The sequence below is a fragment of the Notechis scutatus genome, chromosome 1 (genome assembly GCF_049901735.1).
Source record: "Notechis scutatus isolate UNSWTSFEM ecotype Mainland chromosome 1, rNotScu1.2, whole genome shotgun sequence".
Lineage (NCBI taxonomy): Eukaryota > Metazoa > Chordata > Lepidosauria > Squamata > Elapidae > Notechis > Notechis scutatus.
The window spans coordinates 119,301,866-119,313,988 of NC_142009.1; the positions used below are offsets into that span (position 1 = coordinate 119,301,866).

The 12,123-nt window shown below is 37.6% G+C and overlaps 1 protein-coding gene across 4 annotated transcripts in view; it reads right to left on the reverse strand.

The window, feature by feature from the left end:
* Positions 1 to 12,123, reverse strand: part of MYO6 (myosin VI) — a 120,683-nt gene that overhangs the window by 57,511 nt on the left and 51,049 nt on the right. For all 4 annotated transcript variants that reach the window (XM_026665191.2, XM_026665190.2, XM_026665189.2 and 1 more), the window contains exons 5-9: positions 9,780 to 9,909; positions 8,576 to 8,681; positions 7,273 to 7,328; positions 2,260 to 2,357; positions 767 to 931 (exon numbers count right to left, since the gene is read on the reverse strand). In XM_026665191.2, the coding sequence (XP_026520976.1) occupies positions 767 to 931; positions 2,260 to 2,357; positions 7,273 to 7,328; positions 8,576 to 8,681; positions 9,780 to 9,909 (555 nt within the window). The remainder of the gene's footprint in view (positions 1 to 766; positions 932 to 2,259; positions 2,358 to 7,272; positions 7,329 to 8,575; positions 8,682 to 9,779; positions 9,910 to 12,123) is intronic.

Here is a 12,123-nt window from a genome sequence, read left to right on the forward strand (position 1 = left end):
GACAGAAATATATGATATGGTGCCTTTCAGATGTTTGAGAACACAATTACATAGGATTGAAGCAGCATAGTCAAAAGTCACAAAATTGGGCTGCTGAAGTTCAGAAGCTCTAGAGACATTCAAGTTGATTGCTCTTGGCACAGAAGAATACGTATACAGTACAGATGGTTTTCAACTTATGACCATAAATTGAGCCCAAACTTTCTGTTGCTAAGCGAGACAGTTATTTAAGTGAGTTTTGCCCCATTTTTATGACTTTTCTTGCCACAATTGTTAAGCGAATCACTGCAGTTATTACGTTAGTAACATCGTTGTTAAGTGAATCTGGCTTTCTCCATTGGCTTTGCTTGTCAGAAAGCTGCAAAAGGGAATCACATAACCCCAGGACATTGCAACCATCAGAAATATGAACCAGTTGTCAAGCATCCAATTGTAAATCACGTGATCATGAGGATGCTGCAACAGTTGTAAGTGTGAAAAATGGTTGTAAGTCCCTTTTTTCAGTACCATTGTAACTTTGAATGGTTATAAATGAACTGTGATTAGCCACAGACTACCGGTATATGACAAAGTGATTCAGTCAAGTTTGGTTCAAAATCAAGCTTCAGCACAACAGGTTCATAGATCCAAATTTACAATATAATGTCTTTTCCAACCCATTAGTCACATTGATTTGAATAGACCTGCTCTAAGTGTATCTGAATCCAGTTTGCTATAAGTAGGTTAAAATGAATTTTCAGTATGGTAATACTTTAGATCAACTTACCCTAAAGTTATCTGGTGAACTTAAATACAATTTCTCCCTTATATTTTCAGGGGCTCCAGCACAGAGCCGATAGAATATGTGGTAATTCCTTTCTTCTGGGCCTTGAACACAAATCCTGGATTTCTCCAGGAGATAATGTGACACAAATCCACCAACAACTGAATTCTAGGGTAAAAAAAAGAAGCAAATTTTTGATTCCAAAGCATAAACCCTTGATTCTTCAATCACATTATATGTACTTTCTAATCCATATAATTTCTTGAATACGTTTACAAGTAAATGAAATGTTTAAATAGTTTAATGTTAAATTCATTTGACCAGAATTGCAATTTGGTTAATCGCTTAGCACGAGCTTATTTTTATGGCTAGACAGTTACTACAATTTCCTGCCAGCATGGTCAAAGTCCCAGGCTGGCAGAAACTACTGGGTGGCATAGACCAACATATCTAGAGGACACCAAATTGAACAAGGATGCTTTATGCTAACTTATATTTAACTTATCAAAAAAAATAGGTATATGGTATATAATTCAGATTTTTTTCTGACTTTTCTCGATTTTTCCCATTGGCAACCAAAATTTTAATGCTAGCTCAGATTTAAGGTCAAGTTGTAGTTAGAAGATATGGGACTGGAGATGAAGATGATGATATGCAATTCATATTATAAAACTAATTTTGTCTTTAGATTAGGAACCTCTGAATTCTTAAACTAAACTTAGAAGAATTTTTAAATAACAAGCAACATATTGTAATCCAAAATGGACTATTATACGCTACATGTCTAGTTTAATGAAAAGAATGACTAAGGGTGATATGATAGCAGTGTTCCAATATTTGAGGGGCTTCCACAAAGAAGGAGTCAACCTATTTTCCAAAGCACCTGATGGCAGGACAAGAAGCAATGGATGGAAACTAATCAAGGAGAGAAGCAACCTAAAACTAAGGAGAAATTTCCTGAAAGTTAGAACAATTGATCAGTGGAACGACTTGCCCCCAGAAACTGTGGATAGCAATAGCAATAGCACTTAGATTTATATACTGTTTCACAGTACTTAACAGCCCTCTCTAAGTGGTTTACAGTCAGCCTATTGCCCCCAACAGTTTGGGTTTTCCTTTTACCCACATTGGAAGGATTGAAGCCTGAGTCAACCTTGAGCCTGGTGAGAATCGATCTGCCAAATTGTAGGCAGTCAGCAGAAGTAGCCTGCAGTACTGCATTCTAACCACTGCGCCACCACAGCTCCTCCGGATGCTCCAACACTGGAGGCTTTTAAGAAGAAATTGGACAACCATCTGTCTGAAATGGTACAGGGTCTCCTGCCTGAGCAGGGGGTTGGACTAGAAGACCTCCAAGGTCCCTTCCAAGTCTGTTATTCTATGTATTCTGTTTATTCTGCTTACATAAACGTGTCCTGAGCAAATGATCCATACAGGTGGGACTTATCAAAAGAAGAAGAAAAGAAATTCCACCATAGACAAAGAAATATAAATACCTTTTCATTGAAATGGATTTCTACAAATTTTCCAAAACGACTACTATTATTGTTACGAACAGTCTTTGCATTTCCAAATGCTTCTAGCAGTGGATTGGCTATAAAAAAATGAAACAAGATTAGCAAAATTTTAATAAACAAAACTTGGATAAAAGCATGTTTTTTAATATCCAAAACAGAGAAATGAAGGCATGACTCTATAACCCTAAGCCTCTCTACCTACTGAAAAACTGGACCGGAGAGTTGGAAGATCTTTCTATACTGTCTGAAATAATGGGTGTTAATAAAAATGCACACAGAAGTTGACTAGCATTATATTTTTCTTAATATGAGAAAAACCATCTCATGAACCAAAGGCTCATACAACTACTTCCGTTGCATGTGTGAAGGAACAAAAGCTTATCTCAACATTTAAAGATAAAACTTCCTTCAGATTAACTCTATTCTAGGTGACCTCATGGAAATGCCTATCATGTATTGTTTTCTTCATTAAAATACAAGAAGGGTTTATTATTACCTTCTCCGAGATTCTGTTTTTATTTCACAATCTAACCTATAGCTCTTGCTGTTCTCCCTGCTGTTCTTCCATACAGGTACTGTATAGAAGTACCTGGCCCTGCTTAGCTTTTGGGGATGAGCTAAAGTTAGTTAGCATTGAGTATCAGACAATTAAAGCCTCAAATCTTAAAGGGAAGAAGACTCTCTGTTCCTACTAGGTAAGGGCACCCAATGCAGCAATTTGGATCCCAATCACCGTATAATCTTCCTAGAAATTCTTCCACTTAAATATTACCTTTTGCTCTATCCTAATATTAACAACTGTTAAAATATTTCACTAACATATCATAACAGCTATTAATATTTTACTTCACTAAATATTTTTGAATAATACTAATGTTAAATCAAACTGAAGTGTTTGGAAGGACATTAAATAGTCCCATGTTAATAAAATAATCCTGAATTATCTCATAATACATATCCCATCAGCATGTGTGCATGCAATAAACCAACCCTACTTGATTCAATGTACAGTTCAAGCAAAAATTCAAGAAAAGGGTGGTTAAGAGTTTGGCATTAGACCAGAGAACATGCATATTGGGGATGCCCAAACATGAAGTAAACAACAATAACAAAATAATCCACATGTAATAATCTGCCAATGCAACCAGAGACAAATCGCAAAGCACATACATTTCCCTGTTCTGGAAAGCAGAAGATGATACTAAATTAGCTATTGGTCCTGTGACCCCTTAGACCAAGGAAATTGCAGGGTGCTGGAGAAGAAGATAGTTGTGAACCTTTGGTGCTGCAGCCATAAGACATAGAAAGAGCAAATGGCCTTAGAACCAGCAATTGTCTGGATCCTATCCAGACTATGCTAATTCAGCTTGGTCTCCACATTACTTAGCAGCAGAAGACAAGAAAGCAAGTGTGCTTGCAAGTGAGCTACTAAAATAAACATTAATAAGCTTAAAAACATTGTCATTTGTATTGGAAGAAGACTTCTACAGAGTGTATGTAAACAAATGTATAATGAAACCAATCTTTGTGGTTATAACTCCCATAATTCCCAGCCAGCACTCCTCACTAAATACCTGGGAATTCTGGAGACCCTAGGCAATTGGAGATGGCAGGCTGGAGAAGGCTGACATGAGCTATATCATCATACTAACCTATCATAGACTGTTCGTTGCCATTCCACATCTGCCATCAAAACTGCCTCTATCAGGCATCAATTAAGCAGACTGAAGAAACACTTATATAGATAGTCTTCAACTTATGATTACAACGGGGACTGGAATTCCATTGCTAAGGAAGGAAGTTGATAAGGGACCCGATTTTACAATCTCTTTTTGCCGTGGTTCTTAAGCAAATCACTGCAGTTGTTAAGCGAAGCATGTGATCATTAATCAAATCCAGTTTCCCCCATTGACTTTACTTGTCAGAAGCCGGCTGGAAAGGTTGGAAATGGCGATCACGTGATTCCAGGAAAGCTGCAACCATCGTAGATACATGCTGGTTGCCAAGTACCCAGTTTTGGATTGCTTGACCATGGGATGCTTGTAATAAGCATAAATACAAGGACTGATCATAAGTCACTTCTTTCAGTGCCATCGTAACTTTGAACAGTCACTAAAAAAATGGTTATATGTTGAGGGCGAGCTATATTTTGTCATGGTGGCAGTAGAAATCTATTTAGCTATCTATTTACCCTCTTGATTAAACAATTTTGCCATTCTCAAATTTTTCAGTTGGGAATAGAGGACTAACTTTATATGTAATGTGTCTTGCCCCTGGTGGAGACTTACTCTGAAGGAGAGGAGGAACAGCCAACAGGGAGTGGAAGTGTGGCTTCAGAGGTTGTGGAGGAGGCTGGGGAAGGGCAGAGGCCGGCTGAGCAGTCAGAGGAGGACCCAGGCCCATCCCCTATCCATTCTAGGGTACGCAGGGAGGAGAGGATCAGGGGAAAATGTGGTCTACTCGGGAGGAGAGGGTCATGATCCTCTTCATGGGTTGCAGGTGTGAGATCTGCATAAGAGTTTGGACCTGCTTTCTGGCAAACGCTGAAGACAAAGAATGGTTTTTCCTGGATGAGGTTTATTTTGGTTGGTGTTCTTCCAATGGACTGTACCTGGTTATCTTCTTGAAGTTTGTAATTAATTATCCTGGTCTGTCGTGGAACTTTCTTCAGTGTGGTTTGTTTTTGTTTTTTGCTTCGTTATCTGCTCTTTGATTTTGAACTGTATTTCTTTCATTTGGAATGTTATTTTGAAAATTTCCAACTGTGAACAATTGAACAGTGAAGCCAAGTTGAAGGCATTAAAGAACCTTTATTTTTGTTTTGGTTTTTGTTATATTTGTGATATACTCCGAGTCATCACATAATGCTTGATTTTCAACTCAAAACCAATCTAATATTCATTTAGTCCCAAGGTGCATGGGACCTTGAGGGGGAAGATATATAGTATTATGTAACTGACATAGTATTAGAAAAGGAATTGGCTATTAAGGAGGTAAAAGTAAGGTTAAAAAAACTATTGCTGAATTTGTATATCATAAAGATAAATACAGAATCCTGGGGTGTGTGTGTGTGTGTGTGTGTGTGTGTGAGTGTGTGTGTGTGTTGATTGTCTATAACAGTTAAAGCAATTTGAATTGGCAAGTGACCTTTCAAACTATCCAACCTGTCAGGAAAATGCACAGAACTGCAACACAAAGATTCAATGGTTACAGGTACAAACACATATACACACGCACTACAAAAAGGCTTGGTGAGTAAGTCCTTCTGTAGTAACAATGCATCCATGCAGGTTAAGATGTGCTTAAACCAAAAATGGGAGCAAATGTGTATTAAGAGCAGATGACCTGAATAAGGCATTTAATTCAAGCTTCCCCATCTCCCAAATGAAATACCTACGGGTACCAGTGTTGGGAATGCAGCTTCAGACATTATGCCCAATGGTCAGCCACTTTCATAGGTGCCATGGATAATGGAATACTTATATATTCCGCTGTAATTAAGCAATATCATTCTCAATTATTTCGCTGGAAGCATTGCTTGGTAGTAAACCTTGGCTATGAAGTCCATCAAAGGCAGGACTGCTCAGGCTATGCTAGTCCTTGGTAGCCTCAAAGCATCTTGCCACTGGGCAAGGAAACATATCGTAGACTTTGCATTTTTCCAACAAGCATACACGTGAATGCTCCACTCATTCATCTGAACACACACACACAAAACTCATGTATGTGAACCCATACACAGACCATCCGTTCACCTGTAACCTCCAGTACAGTAGCTTAGCTGAACACTTCGGAAAGAATATATTTACTTTTGTCCCAAAGTAAAGAATTGTAGTGCCATAAGGGAAGGAAAAAGTAATGGAATTCTTTCTTCCTTTATTATATTGCTTCCCTTTTTTAAGGTCTTGATACTGCAATAAGCTATTATTAACATCCTGCGTCTGATCCCATAGTAAGCTATTAAGATCAGTGCTTTCTGAACTAAGTCCCATTTCAAATAACTTCTTCAAAGAAATGGCAAACAGCACTATGTTTCTTGTATTAGAAACTGTTCACATGTGAACAATTCTTACGAAGACATTAAGGGAACAGATAGGATCAACACAATAGTCCTCCACTCATCCACAAATATATTAGACACACAGAAAAGATTTCTAAGAGAATTGGGTAGGAAAAGTGCCTTTAAGTTCAGAAAAAAGCTTCTGTCTCCACATACTCGTGCCAAAGACTTGACACAAAAGCTTTCTAGATGTCTCCAGTGGTTGCCTCATTCACCACGTTTCTCATTCCCCAAGAAAACTGGGACCACCTTGCAAGATGTGCTGGCAAAAATCTTTCAACAGTGCTTGCATACATACAATTGCCCAAAAACATGTTCTCCTTGTGCTGGCCTTATTTTCAAGCCTCTGTTTTCTGATGCAACTAGAAAAAAAGATTTCAGGGATGGGTAATCTCAGATTCCCAAACTCTTTTCTTGGTCCCTGGAGCCTGCTCCAATACAATCATAAAAAAGAAAAAAAACCAATAGTGTGATTTCCTGCCATTCAGGGAAACAGGAAGCTCAGAAAAATGGTACCTTTTTAAAAGGAAAAGAAAAGAAAAGGAAAAGGAAAGAAAAGAAAAGGAATATTAAATCCACTCCCCACCACACCCCGTTTCGCCCAAAATGCAATAGCAATTCTCATCTTCAAGAAAAGTTACATTTAGACCTCTCTTCTTCAACAGATTCCTTGTTTCTACCTTTTGAACTCTCTATGTTCAAACTGATAACAGAAGCAATCCTGCACTGATATTTTATAGCATCAAAACCGTGTATCTTGTTTTTCTAGCTAGATGCAACCCACAGCCCACATACTTTTTTCAGAGCCCAATAAGATGAGAGATGTCATACACTGCAGCCTTTCACTTACAGAAATGTAGCAAACATGATGCTTACTCCTTATCTAGCCACAATTAATATACAAAAATAAATTTAAAGGTAAATATGAATACCTTCTACAATCCTGTCATCAATATCTTGTCCACTACCATAAGATTCAGTCAAATACCTATAAAGAAAAAAAAAACATTTAGCAATTTTTGTCAGTGTCTTTACTTTAATCATACAACATAAGATCTCTTCTAATTAAATGAGCTGTATACAAATGTATTTGTATCCCACCTTATTATTTTTACAAATAACTCAAGGTGATGAACATATTCAGCATATTTCCTCTTCCTATTTTCTCCACAACAACCCTGTGAGGTGAGTTAGGCTGAGTGGTAAGACTAACTAGCCCAAGATCCCCTAGCTGGCTTTTATGGCTAAGGCAGGACTTGAATTCGAGGTTTCTTGCTTCCTAACCTGGCTCCTTAACCACTAAACTGGCTTAACCAAAGTTCCATTAGCTTCCTGTCCACTGAGAAACTGAGGAAATTATTATTTTGTTTGTCCTTTTATAGGCAGGAGACAGTGTTGCTTTTGGGATATGCCTACTGTGGATTGTTCTGAGATCCTTACTCTTCTCCAAAATGTTCTGTGTTCCGATCCAAGTGTTATTTTAAGTGTAATAAAAGTGAAAGAAATTAATAGGGCAGTGTAGCTTTTGAATTTTTTTAAAAAATTGGTTAAAAGCCTTGAAAAAGTCTGGAAACAAAATATGTCTATAAAAGGTCTGCTAGTCTTTAGAAAGATGATCAAGATATGGCTGTTTTCTTAGGGCTAAGGTGACTAGTGATTCCTGTTGGATGGTTTTTGCCTGTTCCATTCAATTTACCACTGATTAAAGTCACATTAAGAGCTGTGGTGGCGCTGTGGTTAGGATGTAGTACTGCAAGCTATTTCTGCTGATGGCCAACTGCCAGAAGTTTGGCAGTTCAATTCTTATCAGCTTAAGGTTGACTGACCTTCTGAGCTCAGTAAAATGAGGACCCAGATAGTTGGGGGCAATATGCTGACTCTGTAAAACTGCTTAGAGAGAGCTGTAAAGCACTGTATATAAATCTAAATGCTATTGCTAGCTGAGTTATCTTTTAATGGATGGATGGTTGGTTTTATTCCTTGTTTAGTGTTCATTAATCTTTGCACAATCACACTGGTTGAGTTGTACAGCCACATAAATTCTTGAAACAAACGAACGAGCATTCGTAAACTCTGTTATGGGACTTTGTTAGATTTAAAATTTGTTCACGTTTCACTCACAATTGTTTTCAGTATCGGAAGTACGTCCCTTATGAATTCAAGGTGTTTGGGTTAATGAATTCACTTTGGTTTGGCACTCATTCCACTGAAACACTTTCAGCTAAAGATACAAACCGTAAAACAAATTTAGTATTTTCTGTCTTGCCAGCTCCTGATTCACCCGACACGATGATTGACTGACTCATCTTGAGCACTTTCATGTCGCGGAAGGCTTTGTCAGCTGAGGTAAATATTGAAGAGGACAACAAAGTGACTTTCCAACAGAACAGAGATCAATATTTTCATTACTTTAGGAAGCACTGTAATATTTTATTGTAAACATTTGAAACACAAAAATAAATATATTTTCTTTTTTCAGTATGCAGCTACCTATATTTCTTGAATGAAAAGAAAAAGTGCCACAAAAGATTTGCGTAAAATGCTGATACTACGTAGGTAGTCCTCAACTTAACAATCATTCGTTTAGTGACCATTCAAAGTCATGACCGTTTTTTACACTTATACCATTGTAGGTCTCCATGATCAATTTGGACGTTTGGCAACTGGCTCATATTTTTGATGGTTGCAGAGTCCCAGGGTCATGCAATCATCTTTTGTAACTTTCTAATGAGCAAAGTCAACAGGGAAGCCAGATTCTTTACTAAGAACTATGGCAAGAATGGTGGTAAAATGGGACAAAACTCAATAACTGCCTTGCTTAGCAACAAAAATTCGGGGCTCAATTGTGGTCCGAAGTCAAAACTACCTGTTCAGTGTTACCACAGCACTCTCCTTAAGATCATTAGGATCACTCTCCTTAGACCATTTTAAAGGTCTATAGCTCGGCAGTTCAAGACCCTAGTGCACCAAGATGGAGTGAACTCCTGTCAATGTCCCAGTTCCTGCCAATCTAGCAGCTTGAAAGCATGTAAATGGAAGTACATGAATATGTACCACATATAAGCATGTGGGAAGGTAACAATACTCTGTGTTGTTGCAGTGTGATGTCATGCTGGCCACAAGACTGCAAAAAGCATCTGTAGACAGCACTGGTTCAAGAAACAGAGATGACAACCGCCTCCCTAAAGTTGGTCACAACTGATAAAAACCTACAGGGACACCTTACTCTCCTAAAAGCAACCAAAATTCAGTACATAAGCAAACTGTAATCCAAGCAACCAATTGGTTCATGATCATGCAGATCAACTGCAACAGTTCCAGCACCTTGCCTTATTTTTATCAGTGTAAAAATCAAGAGAAAAAGCATCTTAAGACAAAATAAAAGCTACAGAAAATAAAAGCATTGATACATTGGAAGCCAAAGAAATCTGTTTCTTACCAATTGCATAGACGTGAGGTGGCAGCGTCCCTAGTGACTTGCCTTGATACTTTTTAATAACATCTAATGAGTAAAGTTTTGGTATATCAAAGTAAGGATTCACGGCTATCAGGATGTTGGCTACATAAGTCTGGAAAGAAAACCCGCAACAAAATGTGTTATAATCACATGGATTTGGAATTTCTGTTTGTAAACTTTGAAGGCCTATTACCAAAGGGTGTGGGGCATTCTTCTGAGGGAATGTTCAACACATTTCTAAGGTAAATTTTTTGAAGTCAGAACCAAATCGCAGTTACAGTTTTTATTTTATTATTGTAATACTGGTTTAATGATTTTAAACAGCATCATTTCTTGTGCTGATAAATTTCTTGTGCTGATAAATTACAGTGTAAAAAGCCACTGAATACATAAGGATATGTTTTGTAAACCCTTTAAAATAAATCATTATCAGTACTAGTTGTTGTGATTTTTATGTAGTACATGGCTTATAGTTAAGTGTAATACAGGTAAATCAATTATAAATTAGCAAAATTATTTTCACACAAAGCATTTTAGCTTCATTTTTGAAGGATGAACTGTGATTGCGTATAACTTAAAATTATGATCAACACAAAATTACACATATTATACAATGACTTGTTTTTCTTTAAAAAAAAACAACAACAATGAAAAAGAACCCAGAGTAATGGGCCTAAGCAAACATAATGGTACATCAGCATTTAAGAAATAGGATTAGGAAAATAAATAGATAACGTTGACTGTTGTATCCCTGCTTCTGGCATTTCTTTTAGAAGTTTCATCCTTCTACTTCCCAGCTGGCATTTGTCAAAGCAGATGGCAGGGACCATGTGCAATTTAGATTGAATTTGTTACATATGATCAGGCAATCTAATAGCCCCATAAAATATTAACCTGTTTGAGCGGGGAAGTGTCAGGGGTGATATGGGGTTCTTCATTTGACAGAGAGGAAGGCAAGCATGCATCTTTTGCTTTTTAATGTATTGTCAGCTCTAAAAGAATTGCCTGTAAGGATGAGTTATGCATTATGTGCATAATGGATAATTTGAGTAGGTGTATTCAATAAAAACAGAACGCTAGATTGGAAAATTAGTTTTGTGGTTATACAGCTTTCCTGCTTCTTAATCAATTGAGCAATGACAGAGTTTTTTTTAATGAATTATTTCCATTCACAAAATGAAGGTTCGAACTAAATTTCTCCTCAAATTGCTTTGTGACAATGGATGGAATGAAAGTTACGCAAAATCAGTTGCTAAATGGCTAGCAGGCTCAGAAATTTTAGAAATCCTGTGCATAGCAGCTAGACAACATGTCTCAAAAACCATACTTGTATGGTCTATTAATTTTTAATGTGAAATCTGCTTTTGTCAAAGAAACAAACAGTAACTGGATGTAGCACATAAAAATGGTTTGGTATCAGGATTGTGCCCAGTTGAAAAGGCCATGTGATAAAGCCTATGGTATAGTACAGAAAGAGTAATTTAAAGGCTTGATAGATTAGTCTAGTTAATCTATTGGCCATCCTATAAGAAAATACTGGCAACAAAGGAGACCTGGCGTAAACCAATTCAATCAGTCAGGAAAAAAGACTCTTCCCTCTTCTGGCAAACTATTCGAGGACTAGGAAAACCAGTAGCCGATCACCCCATCTCCCCAGTCAATTAAGTGCCATTTCAAGCTTGGGTGGAATATTTCAGAAGGTGGTACATGATCCTTGTTGGTAATATAAACGAGACCTGACAATTGCCACCCACCCACCCACAGCTCTGTACAAGAGGTAACGCTCAACTCATCCCTTAAGAACATAAGGCTCCAGGTGTTTATTATGTTCTGACTGTAATAATTCCATAATAAAACCAGATTACCAGCTGGTGGGTGCCTCCGCCAGCCTCTGTGTTTACATTCATAGATTAGCAACTGTGATTATAATCATAGATAAAACAAATTATGTTCCAAAACATTGGGGTCTGGAAAATATTGGCCCAATTTATAATAAGAGCAATAAGAATGAGTCATGCAATTATACCGGCCTATTGGCCTTCTGAGTGCAGTTAGCAAATTATATGCTAAGCAGTTAATCACAAATTGCAAGACTGGATAGAGGCATGGGGCATAATCCAAGATGAGCAGCCAGGATTCAGAGAAGGGAGGTCAACAACAGACCAGATTCTGGTTCTCTACCATCTTGCACAAAGATATACCAAAATACCCTCCCTCTTTGAGGCCTTTCTAGATTTAAAACATGCCTTTGACACAACTTCCAGGAATAGCCTTTGGAGGGGTGGGGAGACTGTTGACAGGTACCATCTCTTTCTGATACAGAAAT